General features: G+C 41.1%; 1 protein-coding gene across 1 annotated transcript in view; it reads right to left on the bottom strand.

Moving 5' to 3' along the window:
- Positions 1 to 14,694, bottom strand: part of TPH2 (tryptophan hydroxylase 2) — a 108,497-nt gene extending 93,803 nt beyond the window's left edge. The window contains exons 1-5 of the mRNA XM_003989052.4: positions 13,237 to 14,694; positions 10,523 to 10,675; positions 7,578 to 7,761; positions 7,367 to 7,467; positions 2,313 to 2,380 (exon numbers count right to left, since the gene is read on the bottom strand). Of these exons, the coding sequence (XP_003989101.2) occupies positions 2,313 to 2,380; positions 7,367 to 7,467; positions 7,578 to 7,761; positions 10,523 to 10,675; positions 13,237 to 13,341 (611 nt within the window). The 5' untranslated portion in view covers positions 13,342 to 14,694. The remainder of the gene's footprint in view (positions 1 to 2,312; positions 2,381 to 7,366; positions 7,468 to 7,577; positions 7,762 to 10,522; positions 10,676 to 13,236) is intronic.
- Between the last annotated feature and the right edge of the window lie 432 nt (positions 14,695 to 15,126).

The raw sequence follows: 15,126 nt of genomic DNA, 5'->3' as shown, positions 1-15,126 counted from the left end.
GCGGGGTTACCTGGGTGTCTCAAGTCGGTTAAGTGTCTGACTTTTGATTTGGGTTCAGGTCAGGATCTCAGGGTTCATGAGATAGAACCCCATATCAGGATCTATACTGACAGTGTGGAGCCTGCTTAGGATTCTCTCTCCCCTTCTATCTCTGTCCCTCCCTTACTCTCTCGCTCTCTCTCTCTTCCTCTCTCTCTTTCTCTCTCTCAAAAATAAAATAAATTTAAAAAAATTTTTTTAAAAGCTGCTTGGAACAAAGGAAATAAAAATGAAGTAGACAAGGGCATTTGGGTGGCTCAGTCAGTTAAGCCTCTGACTCTTGATTTCAGCTCAGGTCACGATCCTAGGGTGGTGGGATTAAGTCCCACATCAGGCTCCGCACTGAGTGAGGAGGCTGCTTGGGATTCTCTCTCTTTCCCTCTCTCCCACTCACTCTCTCAAAATAAATAAATAAACATTTTAAAAAATGGAGGAGAAACATGTGGAAAAGCATGTGCCAAGTGGTTTTGGTTTTTAGGATCATAAACATGGTGGAGAAAGAGCAAAAGGTGTCTGGGTCTTGGGAGGAGGAAGGGAAGAGCACTAAAGCAACAAAGGAAGTTATACATGAGCCAACAACTGATCCAATCACGGGTGTGATGTGGGGTCCTTTGTCTGACTTTGCTTTAAGCCCCTGTGTGTTATATTCCTTAATGAAAAAAAAAAAAAAAAAGAGGAAAAGGATAAAGCAAACACTGATACTCTCTAAAACACACAAAATGTCTGAGATTCTCACCAAGGAAAATTTGCCCCACAGGACAGTCAAGCTTCTCAACTACTCACAAGTAAAATAAGAAAGAATCTCTCCTATCGGGTATGGATTTACATTTTGTTCTGAAGACAAGGTTCATGTAGCCGATCACACACCAGACAAAGGAAAGGCAGCAGTGTGATGGTCTACGAGCTTTATTTTTTTTTTCAACGTTTATTTATTTTTGGGACAGAGAGAGACAGAGCATGAACGGGGGAGGGGCAGAGAGAGAGGGAGACACAGAATCGGAAACAGGCTCCAGGCTCTGAGCCATCAGCCCAGAGCCCGACGCGGGGCTCAAACTCACGGACCGCAAGATCGCGACCTGGCTGAAGTCGGACACTTAACCGACTGCGCCACCCAGGCGCCCCAGTCTATGAGCTTTATTAATGTGAGCAGAATATCCTAACATCCACTCCATTTTCCTACACACGGCCTGCAGTCAACACATGACATCATTACTGGTCTCAAACATCCTGTCACTGCTACTTAGCACCATGCATTATGCATGGTCCTAACCCCAATCCTGAGGTTCTCCAACTTTATCCCCACCCTGATCTGGGATTAGGTAAGAAAGTCTTCCATAAACCCTCCAATTTATAGCGAATTTCCCTTTCCATGTAAAGCAAACACATGTATTTTTTATTAATGCCGCTTACATGAACCCTTGTACCAATCCTGCTGAATCTTCTACTTTCACTGGGGAAACTGGACGTTGAAGCAGATTACTGACAAGTCAAATCAAAAGTAAAATGAAAACACATTTTCCGGGTGTGCCCGGATGGCTCAGTCGGTTAAGTGTCCAAGTTCAACTCAGGTCATGATCTCACGGCTCATAGGTTCAAGCCCCTCGTGGGGCTCTGTGCTGACTGCTCAGAGCCTGGAGCCTGCTTCCAGTTCTGTGTCTCCCTCTCTGTCTGCCCCCTCCCATTCACGCTGTCTCTGTCTCTCAAAAATACACATTAAAAAAAAAATTTTTTTTTTAATTTTTTTTTTCAACGTTTATTTTATTTTTTGGGACAGAGAGAGACAGAGCATGAACGAGGGAGGGGCAGAGAGACAGGGAGACACAGAATCGGAAACAGGCTCCAGGCTCTGAGCCATCAGCCCAGAGCCCGACGCGGGGCTCGAACTCCCAGACCGCGAGATCGTGACCTGGCTGAAGTCGGACGCTTAACCGACTGCGCCACCCAGGTGCCCCCCCAAAAAATTTTTAAACACATTTTCTAGACCCTACAGAGTATATAAAAATGGCACCTTGTCTGGGTAGAGCAGCAAAGACAATGGTGAAAATGTAGCACTTGGCCTGTGACCTGCAGGACTCATTATTTTACAATTATACCTGCATGTCAAACATCAGTGTTGGCATTGAAACCCTACAAAGTTGGTGAGTATTTAAAATGGCTCGTACCTGCCTTCTGCAAAAGGTAAAGTGAAGACAAGACAGGTCTATTTAGCACAGTGTGTGTTTTCCCTAATTCGCCAGCAACAAGTCACAGAAAAGAGTTACACAGGTACTTACTATTTATAACCCATGGCCACATCCACAAAATACTTTCTTCTCTGTCGATAGACATTGTCCTTAAATCCCTTAAACAGAAAAGAGATTAAGTTATTTAACAAAGTACCAAAAAGTAGCTGCAGAAGGCCTAAAAGAAAATCACTGGGGTGTTTCTTGAGTGTTCAATTCAAATGTAAATCCGATCCTTGGATGACCATCTTGATGACACAGGCAGAAGCGAATTGTGCTTACAGTAAAACCTCATTAAATTTGGGTTGTACTAATTTGGGATGCGCGGGAATTCAGGCTAAAGTGAATGACACCTTTGGTGTTCAAGTATCATTTACATGTAATTGATGTTAATCACAAGTCAATCTTACCCTGTTCATTAAAACAGGTCCCTCTAACACGGTGACTCAGTAAGTTAACCTAAATGTAATTTTGTGTAAATAACCAATAAATGCACATTTATTAAAAATCCTATCATTCAGAATAATCACGGAATCCCCAAATTAGCATGAATTAAAGAGGTTTTGCTGTTTTCTTAGGAGGATAGCCACACAATGCAAAATCGATCATAAGGGATTCACGCACAGCATAGCAAGTTAGTTCCATTCCACGGTGACTTCCCGTGAGGCTCTTTAGTCGTTAGCAACTGTGAGACTTTTATTCATCATCATGCACCTGGGAAATTAAACATCCTGTCTGCCACTGTTCTGTCAGGCGGACTACTACTGAGAGGAAGCTCCTGGTTTACTCAAGAATCTCTCCTCTTGTCAACAGACTTTCCATTCTCCTTTCCTTCAGGTACTTTCAATCAATTCTTTCTGGGGTTGTTTCTTCAAACCGCTGGAAACCCAGAAGGAGTTGTTTCAATTTAACTTCTTATGTCTGCAACCCCTGCAACCTTAAGAGGTAGCCAGGAAGCAGTGACCACTCTGAGAATGGAGGCCAGGCAAGACGGGCCGCTGGGATCCCTGGCTCTGAGGGGAGAGCTGGGACAGGCCCACAAAGGCCTAGACTACCCCTGCTGTGGCTAGCATGCTTCTGCAAAGGTGGGCTGGTCAGAGGAACCTCAAACTCAGAGAAAATCATTCCGTTCTCTTGTATGGTTGGAGGAGAACTGGCCTTCAGGACTGTCTGCTGGGCTGAGGTAAAGAACTTCCACTGCCAACAGCCTTTCTCTCAGAAGAGCACTCCTAATGGCGGGAGACAGAGAGTATCTGAACAGATACTCTCAGATACAGAGAGTATCTGAGATCACCCAAACACGCTGCAGAAATGAAGTACCCGCACCAGAGAAGCTGGTGCTGTCTTTCTTCTGCTATGAATTGGGAATTTTCAAACCAGTATTCACAGGCAGGCTTATGAAAACTTATAATGTGCACACGCAAAGTGACGTGACCGTAGCTACCACATTCACAAATGGGCCTGTGACCTGAAAATGGGTTTCCTGCTTTCGATGAGAAAGTATAAGTTTCAACTCCCTAGTGATACCAAGCAGCCCAGGATGCTAAAACTGACGAGTTCCAAGCACCTTTATTACTCAAGAGGAAAGAAGGCCTGACAAAGGGAAAAGAGTCATGTGAAAAGCACAGCACCTGTTCCCCAGCTCCTGCCAAACCAGACACCATCCTGCAAGCATCGTTGTCTGCTGGGTTTCCCAAAGATTCTCGACTGCCTCTCCTTGGCAAACACCTGCACCTTTTCCCAGGCATGCAAGAGAGTGATTTACTCATCGTGCCTCATTAGCCTCGGATGGCAGTGGTTACGCAAACACCAGTGGTGATCCAGAGCTTCTAGGCTGGAGCTGTGGACTAGCAAAATAAAAGAGACCCCAGCTACACCAGTGATTACAGGGACAAAGAATTCCTTGGCCATCTATTCTGGACTGAAGGCAGGGATAAGTTACCAGATAAAATAGAGGGCACCCTTGTAATATTTGGAGCATACTCATACCAGGAAATTATTCCTCATTTACCTGAAATTCAAATTTAACTGGGCATCCTATATATTTATTTGTTAAGGCTGGCAACCCTAGTCCCCAGTGAATATCTGTCGCATACCCATCCTTCCTCTCTCCATTTAAATCAAGGAGAACTAAAGACCCAGCCAGTACCCTAAAGAGCTCAGCCAAGTGTGCGTTGGCACTCAAGCAGCTCTCCCAAATCGTTCAACACTGGTAAAATATTAGACTCCCCTGGGGAGCTTTAAATAATACTCCAGGGCACCCGGTGGCTCTGTCAGTTAAGCATCTGACTCTTGATTTCACCTCAGGTTATGATCTCATGGTTGGTGAGATCAAACCCCACCTTGGGCTCCATGCTCAGTCGGGAGCCTGCTTGGGATTCTCTGTGTCCCTCTCTCCTTCTGTCCCTCCCCTGCTCATGCACGCATTCTCTCTCTCTCTCTCTGTCTCTCTGTCTCTCTCTCAAAATAAATAAACATTTAAAAGAAAAATAAATAAACAAATAATACTCCAAACCTAGATGCATTCCCAGAGGTTCTGATTTCAGCACTCTGAGGTGAGACTGGCCTTAGTAGTTTTTTTAATTCTCCACAGATTATTTGAATGGAAAGCTAAGGTTGACAATTGTTGAGCTAGAACATTTGTTCTCAAAACACTAGAGCTCATCAGGATCTCCTGCAAATCCTCTCAAATGCAGATTCTAGGGTCCATCTTGAAAGTTCTGATTCAGGGGGCTGAGCTCCAAGGAATTGCATTTTTAATAAGCACTTTATGGGTGGGCCATGAATCACACTTTGAGAGACCCTCCCAGTCCAGATCCTTGCTACTCAAAGTGTAGCAGACCCCCAGTGAAAGCCTCAGCTGGGACCTCACCAGACACGTAGAATCCCAGAACTCCCATCTGCACTTTGAAAAGACCCTCCAGGTGATTTGTTTGTCCATTAAAGTTTGAGACACTGACCTAGATAGATATTTAACCCTTTCTAGGTAGCCTCAGCAACCTGACTCTCCCATCCCAGCTCCTTCCACGCCAACCAAGAGCAAGAGTGCCATCCTAACACGATAATCCCTGTCTTGAAACTGAGATTCTTCCCAGGCACCCAAAGTCCTTAGACAACGTTCTCTGTGCTCATCAAATAATAACCCACGAAAAACACCAATTTACCAATACCAGATTTTGCATAACGAACATTTGGCGTGCTTATAAAAGGAATACATGTGATTAAAAAAAAAAAATGACGAGTGAGATAGTAGATTGCTAAGTACTTGCAATTATTTCAACTGGCTGCACAGAAAATAAGAGAAGGTATCATAAAGTAGGTATAATTAGGAATAACAGAACAGAATTAAACACAGAAAAATTCACACTGAGTATCGGAATCAATTTTTTTTTCAAAGCAAGGTCAGTGGTTCCTGTGGTTGCTCCACTAACAAAGCTGACCCCCTTTCTCCAGGTCGAGTAATTTAAAAACTAGACTAAGGGGAACATTTGGAAATACGAGGTTAGCAAAAATTCATTTACTATCCAGGCACTGATCTGAATGACACAGCATTTCCATCCCTGGGATTAAGCATTTACTCTTGCCAAAATGCTTTCCAGTTGTTTTATTAAGTAGGCTTTTCAAACGCCCCTTGGAGGTCAATAAGAATTTTATTTCCACTTTTTACATAAAGCATTTGAGGTGCAAAAATAGAGGGACTCGCCCAAGGTCATCTTGCAAGTTAACAGCTGGTATCCGGAAAGTCCCATTACTGCTAAACTCTTAAATCAGGCGTCTGTGCTAATTCTGACTCTTCTGGAAGTGGGAAAGGAGAAGATAACAAATGGATGATTATTAAAGGCACTTTTGAGTGTTTTTCTAACATTTGGGAGCGTCACCCATGAGTTACTGTGAATTATTCTGAAATTTTAGACTGGCAAATGTAACACACCACATCTTTGGATAAATTCAGCTTCTTGAAAATAATGCAGTTGAATTAGGTCTGTTTCACCATTACTTGAATGGTATATTATGAATTGGTTTGAATTGGTATATTGCGTGAAATGACTAATTCGATTGAAAATTTCCTTGTTTATTGAAGTTGTCATAGTTTCCTCTAAAGCAGTGGTTCTCAAACTTAGATGTGGGCTTGTTATAACAAACCCCCAGGTAATGTTGATGGGGCCGATCCTGGGACCACACTTGGCAAACCACTGCATAGAGTATAGTCACACTGTCACATTTCTAGATTTCTTCCATTTAAAATAAAGGAATAACTGTACACCATTACCCTCAGACTGCAAAGCCCTTCCATAAACATGACTGATCTGCTTGGGTTTCACTCTTTTATCTGCCCATTTTTCGACAAGGGGCACCAGGAAAAACGTGCTTGTAACAAATGAGTACATTGCTTACTTCTCCCAGACTATTAACTATACTTCATTCTGACCATAAAGAAGTTCCAGGTCTCTTGTGTTAAATAAAAACTGATGTAAAGGGGGAGGTAGGAAATAATGGGAAATGCTTACCTACGTATCATATTTCTTTACAGGTGGCCATTTTTATTGGAATAGACGAGAGATAGTGGTAAATAGATTCAGAGTAGATGTGGGAAGAGATGTGTTTTCCATCACAACCTCATTCTAAAACCCTCTGCCCTTCCATTGAGACTGAAGCCCACCACATTACTCTGCTCCTAACTACCTCCAGTCAAGGAAAATAGCGAGGAGAATTTTATTCTCTCACTGAGCCCCATAATGCCTAGGCCTCCCTCATTTCTCAGAGGGGTGATCAATTTCAGTTCATCGTTTTTCCAAGGGTCACCATCTGCAAGTATATCTCAGGCTGTCTAATACTACAGAAATATTCTCCAAGGTTTTGAATCTCCTCCTCTCTCCAATCCTTTTAAGAACAAATGTTATGTGGAAATGCCATCCTTCTAATCTGCTTCCAGCCACCGCATATGTACAGGGAAGCTTTATCATTTGAAAGTCTGCTCTCCGTGATGGGGAATACATAATAAATTGCTCTACAATAAAGCGTCACAGCACACAACATGGCACACTAGCTGGCACACGCGTGGAGCTGGAAGAGCCTGCATGGAATGGATCTTACTGGACACTTACTGGGTGATCGGCGTCAAGCTCAGACCCATACATGAGAACTCTGTGAGAGCATTTGTCTAACTCAGAGATCTTCCGGGGAAACCAGGGCACATCCTCTAGCTCTGTTGGAAACACAGTGCGAGTTCAAAAATATTAGCTCACAGATTGTATTTTCCTCTTTGCAACATTTCTCAGATTGCTAAATCACCCGACAAGGAGAAGCTGGCCTTGCCTTCCTCCTCTGTCCAAATGTTCTCCGGCGGATTCAGCGTTACAATTGTACTTTGAAATTTCAGCAACTGGATGAGCTCGTTAAATTCCGTTTTGCCACACTCACAGTCCACGAAGATTTCAACCTCTGAACTTCTTCTCCGGGATTTCCTGGACTCGATATGAACCATGTTGACATGTTTCTCCTGTGGAAATGTAAGCAACATCTCTAAATTACCTTCAGGGCACAATAAAAGGGACGCCACAGGCTGTTCTTATTCAACTCTTAAGAACAGGTGCTAAGTGCCCACAGAGGAGGAAAAGACCATCTCCTTGCTCTTTGGTTGACTAAAACATGGAAATGTTTCCAACCACTACCTCTGTTAATGGAAATAAACACTGTATATCGTTTTTCCCGTCTTATTTTTTAAAAAAAGAGGGCATAGGGGCGCCTGGGTGGCGCAGTCGGTTAGGCGTCCGACTTCAGCCAGGTCACGATCTCACCGTCCGTGAGTTTGAGCCCCGCGTCGGGCTCTGGGCTGATGGCTCAGAGCCTGGAGCCTGTTTCCGATTCTGTGTCTCCCTCTCTCTCTGCCCCTCCCCCGTTCATGCTCTGTTTCTCTCTGTCCCAAAAATAAATAAACGTTGAAAGAAAAAAATTTAAAAAAAAAAAAAGAGGGCATAAAAGAGCATACACAGGGCCCTATAAAATGTATTATAATTATGGATATCATTGTTTTCTTGAACAGCCCACATCCCGCTGGGGGGTGTACATGACTATTTGGAGGGGGGAAATTAGTTTATATCATATGATCCCCAAATTTATATTTTTATTTTCACATGTTTCAAAAAAATCACCATAACTAATCTCGAATCCCTGATTTTATAACAGTATAAGTTTTCCTCACAAGTTAAAGTTTAACAACAATAATCTTTGAAAAAATAAGTACATGGTACAAATGGCAAGCAAATGAGGCAGACATTGGGCAGGTGGTATGAAAACGACTGATAGTTGGGAGACACAAGCCAAAGTGCAACCCACATTGTAGAAAAAGAAAAGGAAGAAAAGCAGCCAAGAAAGTATCTCTACAGGCAAAAACAAAAACAAAAACAAAACAACAACCAAAAAACACACCTAAATGGGACCATTTATCAACTATATCAGACTAGGTTCATGCAAGGATACATCATTGCAAACCTCACCCTGTGACGGATTTCAGGGGTAAAGTTCTCCTTACAATAAGGTGTTCAAGGGAGGGCAGCAATTTAGTACTTTATTTATCGGGTTGAAATTTGCCCAGCGATGCAGTCCACCCTTCCCCTGAGTTAACTGAAGACCAAGTGCTCCTCTCCGCCCTACCCTGCCCTTAAATAAGCCAAAACCTCCCCATCACACCAGATGGTTTATTGCAATTATCAATTCACATTTCCTCATACAATCCTGGATGGTCTCAGAATTTTCAGCACGGGAGCAGGATAGGTGGTTTCCAGTACAGAGTAAGATCGAATCAAACAGATCCTCCCCTGTATAAAGAAAGTAGTCCTGAGACCAGGAAACTAGATACTCTATTTCTGTTTTTATTAACCTTTACAATAACACCGCATTTTCTAAATCGGCTGATATTAAAGGCAAGACTAATATTAAGGTCAAGAGTCTTCACACACATGCTGTGTCACTTTGGGCTCTTAATGTCCATTGGTTGAAGCAGAGTAGGTATTTTTAGACAAGGGAACTGGGGTTTGGATGGGTTAAATGGTTTAGCTCTGACCCCATGACTAGCTGAAGGCCTAGTGAAAACTCTGGGCTGCTAACTCCTTCTCCAGGGAGTCTGGCCTGCCTTTGGGCACTGAATGGCGACGGCCCTGGATGATACAATTATGTGCGAAATATTTCCCCAGATTTCCATTACCACTGTTAATGGTCCCTGATCCTTTCTTCCAGGTCAAGAGAGAACAAGGAAATATTTGCCAAATGAGGCTGCTAATTCCCCCTCCATGGTCATCAAAGAGACCTTACAAAAAAGGCGTCTTATCTGTACACTTTGACAAAGCCCTTTCACTCATATTAGTGTATCACAACAACCTTGTTTGGTAGGAATGATTACCGCTACTTTACAAATGAAGAACTTGAAGCTAGGAAGCAGCTAGTGATTAGCCAAACCAGGAGAACACAAGTCTGAATTCTCTGACTGCAATTCCAATCACCTTTCCACTGCACCGACAGGCCCTTAGGCACCATACAGAGCTGGGCTCCCTAGCTTGCAGCCCAAATCAGCAGCCAGTGCCCCCAAACCAGATGCATTTGTAAGGGACAATGCTTGCTGAAGAGTAAGGTAGCCATCAGGTTTCCCCTGGTAAGAGGGCAACAGTGTTTCTAGGCTTTTCTAACCTCCCCCTCAACCAGGCTCTTTCTTGGGGGTTCAAGCCACCAAATTGGACCTGGAAAAAAAGCTACTACATTTCTATAAAATAGAGCTAGCCCTAGCTTATATATGGGGAGATTGACTCGTCTTTCCAAAAGACGTTAAATTCATGAAACAATGAGGCATAGGAAACTACCAAATGCCTCTCCTTATGTATCTCATTTTAGGCAATAAATGTGCTCATAGAACATGCACACAACTCAAATGTTAACAAATCAAATAAGGCTGCAGGCTCTTGATATTTAAAGATAGCCTGTTGGCTCCTCTTGCATTTGCTTTCTCAGGTGTGAGACTCCCATTTTTAATTACTGACTTTCTTATCTGACTATAGCCTGAGGAATTGCTAAGAGGCTAACTCAGAATTAATAAAACATAGCTGACGCAAATCTGCTCACTTCATTGTTTGGCAGACACACTTCCTTTGTAAAGCTTCATGAAATTTGGTTTCTTTGAAATGGATTCAGTGATGTTTCACAGCAGAGGACAGGTGTGTAATGGGGCACATGGTCACTTTTAAAGTTATGTCATGATGTTTTACATTTACCTGAAAGAGTTTCAACGCTTTTACCAATCCTCCAACTTCATTTTTCAACGAGAAGACAACAGCCGTCTTGCCACTTTCGGGACCAGTTTCACTTTTGCTGTTCCCCTTGCTGCTTTTTTTATCATCATTTTTGCCAGAGTTAGCTTTATTTAACTTCAAGAAGGTAGAAATACACACACATACACATACACATACACATACACAAATATTGATTAGGATTCCAGAGTTCCCCTAACGAGAGTTTTTGTCAGATATTCCATTCATATGCCAGAAACTTCAGCAATCCTATACACTCAAGGAGAAGCTACCACAGAACTCATAACTTTTGATCATAAATACTGATCCAATGTATTCTGGGACACTATTTTCCAAGTGCTCTAAGATACCCCTCAGTGGTTGAAATCTGATCCGGGGGGGGTCAGATTTGGTTCACTTTATTTAATAGTAACAAAAATCTGACCATCATAAAGTCTCATATATAAATAATTCCTGCTTTTCTTTCTAGGTTTATTTTACAGCATGAAATTTGGTCTGTTAGCCTACTTGCATAATATGGAAACTCTAGTAATTAGTAAATAAAACAAAAATTAAGACCAAACATTTTTCACAACAATAATTTTAGTTTCAATTAAATCTTCAAAATAAACTACCCATTTCATTCTGCAATATGTCAGGACATGCACTGAAATTGATAACCTTACTTTCTGCAATTAGATCCACATTGTCAGTGTGAATCTATATCTGCACAAGTTCAACACAGAGGAGCATATTCAATTAAGGCCATCTGTGTTAGCGATAATATCTGAAAAGTGGCTGTTACAATCCAGCCACAAATAAAAGAAAAAAGGGAAAGGGAGGAAGGAAGGGAAAAAGAAAGAGACAAAGAGAGGGAAGGAAGGAAGGAAGGAAGGAAGGAAGGAAGGAAGGAAGGAAGGAAGGAAGGAAGGAAAACTAGCTAATCATTAGAAGCAAAGAGTAAAATCTGAGAAACTGAACATGATTAACACTTCATTAGCCATTCAAGATATTGTAATACAGGACTAAGTGATGACTATTAGCCCTATTGGTTAAAGACAAAAAATGGCAGATTTCAGAAACTTGGATGGATCACATTGTCAGAAATACAGAATAAAAAAGCTGGGAACTTTCACGTAAAAAACAAAGTGAAGTTAGGTTGTACTTTTTTGTGTTCTTTATACGCAAACGAAGACTTGAGCAAACAGAGATGTTTCTCCCTGGCAAGTAGTAAGTTGGTACAATCAGACCAGTCTCATGAAACTGAGTTTCTCACGTAACTGAGAAAAGTACATTGGATATGGACCCAGTGAACAGGGACTTGTCACTCTCTTCCTCTGATTTCCCTACCAGCTTTATTTTTACATGTTTCACATTTTCACATTGCCTCACTCACCAGATTTTTATATCATGGAAATGAATATTTTATTATATGACTTGAAAGAGAAAAAGTTCATGCAGACATTGGCATTTGACAGTATGTTTAGTCATTAAAGGCTCAAATGCCACAGCACTCTCACGCAACATCTGCCTTATCCTCACCACATAACACACAGATCTTATCTATTTAAGTAGAATTTTTTATACAAAAGGGTCATACATTAACCATAACTCTGAGTTCTTTGTTTTCCTTCTAGCAGTTCATTATGACTTCAAAATTCCTCAGTGTAATATCTCATCCAAATATTCATGATATTGAGATGTTTAAAAAAAACCTATTTACATTTTTGGTCTCCTTTCTGCAAATTGATTTAAATAGTTCTATAAAACTTACCCCGATTACTTTTCAACACTTTTACCACTAATAATGCACTGTACAATACAACCTTCTGGCACATGTTTGGAGCTACAACGTTAGAACAGAACTTTCTATGACAGACTGAATTGTAATTGGTTTGATGAACTCTGAGGTTATAATAATGAAATAGTATTTAATATTTTAAATCACTAGGAATCTGAATAGATTTTTCCGTTCATTGTCTTTTTTATTAAGTCGCATGACTATTACCTCAAATCAGGATCTAAAATCCCACAAAATGTTTCCTCTTTTATTCTGTTAGTATTTCAATACAAAAACTATCTTAAATACTGAAGCAAGTGGTATATTGCTTTCATTACTCCATCAATTAAAATGGGGGGTGGGGGGAAATGGGGTAATGAGGAAAGCAGGAAAACTTTTGAAAGGAACCAGACTTTCTTTTATTCCAATAATCAGCACCTATAGGCAAGAATAGAAAACATTACTTCTGTGTTTAAAAAAAAAAAAAAAAAACAAGCTTTGTAGATGGTTAGAGGTATAGGAGACACAATAATCTTGCGGGAATCACAGAAATCTATTTAATTTCTTCTCTCGGTTCCTACTCATAATAAATGGCCTTTCAAAATTCTACACACTCTGTTTAGTTGTAGATATAAGACATTGGTTCCTACAACCTCTTGTTCCTGATGTTCAGGAACTTCTTTACTTTCTACTTATAAACTTTGAGGAAAGGAAGTTGAGAACATAGCGATCAATATACCCACTTTATGGAGAGAGAAGAAAGACTGAAGGCAGACAGCAGGGAAGCAGGGTATACAGATGATAGAGGAACAAGTTGAGGCGTGTGTGCTTGGTCTATATCAGGTGTCCCCGTGGCAAGGATAAAACGATAGCTACCCTAGAAAACACTCCTCTAGAGTGCCAGCTACTCAGTACTCACTGTTAAGCTGCCAAGTATCTGATGCTCTTCAGGCACTGCTGAATCCAGAGAAAACCCTCTCCTTGCCCAGTATTTACTGGAAAACATCATCATTGCCGGCTGCATGGATCCCGATGTAATTTTCTTTCTCTGCAGCAGGGGGGACCAGAGGGGCAGTTAGCAGCGCTGGCGGAGACAGAGCGGAAGGGGAGTAAGATAGACGGCTGCTCCAGGCTCTGTCCACAACCCTGGTGCTGACGAAAGAGCAATGAGAATCGTCCCCTCCCCAGGCTCCTTTATATGAGTGACTGGGGACTGATGGAAGGCTGATTAGAAAGAAACTCATTTCTGGCTGCCGATGGCCACGATCAGATTACAGACCTGAAGGCTGGGGTTATCTGTGCTCCTGTCGCGGTTTGTTTCATAGGTCGAACAGTCGTTTGGGTGTGGGTGGTGGAGAACAATACATAATGGGGATGTTATTTGTAAAAGAAAACATCTGTTCCCTGAGGTTAGCTCTCATCTCTCAAACCTGCTACTGGCAAGCTAACCTCAGACTTTAGGTGACTATGAGTTCAAAGGTTTTGGGCTTTCTTTCCAAAAGGAAAAAAAAATTTTTTTTAGAAAGATCAGCACTGTTGAATCCTTAAGCCATTTTATTTCGTGTTAAGTGTTTTCTGATCTGATGTGTTACAACTGTATGTGTGTGATGGCTTTCATAAAAGGCACTGCTTCCCAATCCTACGATGCCGCTGTGTGGTGATATTCAGGCAATTGTGTTGTAAAGGATATGTAAGGCTTTGATTTAGCCACATATGTGGTTGAGACACTAACCCTAGAATCTTCTCCACTTTGTGAGAAGGAAAAGGAAAATAAATGCCTATATATCAGTCATTCCTTTGATGCTATTGACGGTTTCTGAATTTTTCCTCTCCATTTGTAACTAGATCAAATCCAACAATTTGAAATGTATAGATCAATTGAAGTACTTACTATTCAAACTTTAGTAAGTGATAATCACCATGTCACAGGAAAATATTATCAATCTCCTAAAGGCTGGAAGACTCTTCACCAGATATGCTTATTTGACTGCAAAACTAAACAAAACCTGGGGCTGGTGCTGCTTCTCTGTACAGAAAACAAGATGAAAAATTTTCAAAACAGAAATGGATGAACTAGTATTAACTGGATATTAATTGTTTCTGGAATCTTCAGGGAACATAATTATTATTTGACCTAATTTTGGAAATATTATTTGGCATGAATTTCCTCCAAAAATCAGCTCTCATAAACTGATAGGAAGATGAAGTGTATTTTTTTAAGATTTTATTTTTAAATAATCTCTACACTCAACATGTACTTACAACTCCGAGAGCAAGAGTCATATGCTCTATGGACTGAACCAACCAGGCAGCCCCAGTAAGATGAAGCTTAAATACATTCATTGAGGTTTAGAATATAGGATTTTAAGATTTTCCAACACTGTCCTAAAACATTTCAGTAAAATCATGCTACTTCTCACTATTAAAAATATAAAATACATTGATTGAAGTAATGATAATAACAATAGCTAATATTAGTGAGTGCTTAGCATTTTCCAATTTCTATTCCAAGAATTTTTTTTAGGTAAAAACATGTTTGATCATCACAACAACACTAGCAAGGCAGTAACTATTATTTCCATTTTATATAGGCAGAAACTGAGGCACAGAGACTTTAGGTAACTTGCCAAAAGGTTCATACAATTAAAGAATGGCTGAGGCAGGATTTAAATTCAGGCGGTCTGCCTCCAAAATCCATGCTCTCAACTATTACATTATACAGCCTCTTAGGTATTCCACACGAGGAAATCTAAGTAGGCTCAAGAGACCACACATACATAATTTCAGCTAGAACAGGGTTTGGGATGAT

The sequence above is a fragment of the Felis catus genome, chromosome B4 (genome assembly GCF_018350175.1).
Source record: "Felis catus isolate Fca126 chromosome B4, F.catus_Fca126_mat1.0, whole genome shotgun sequence".
Taxonomy (NCBI): Eukaryota; Metazoa; Chordata; class Mammalia; order Carnivora; family Felidae; genus Felis; species Felis catus.
The sequence above is the reverse complement of the archived record's forward strand: the minus strand, read 5'-3'. Positions and strand labels throughout refer to the sequence as shown.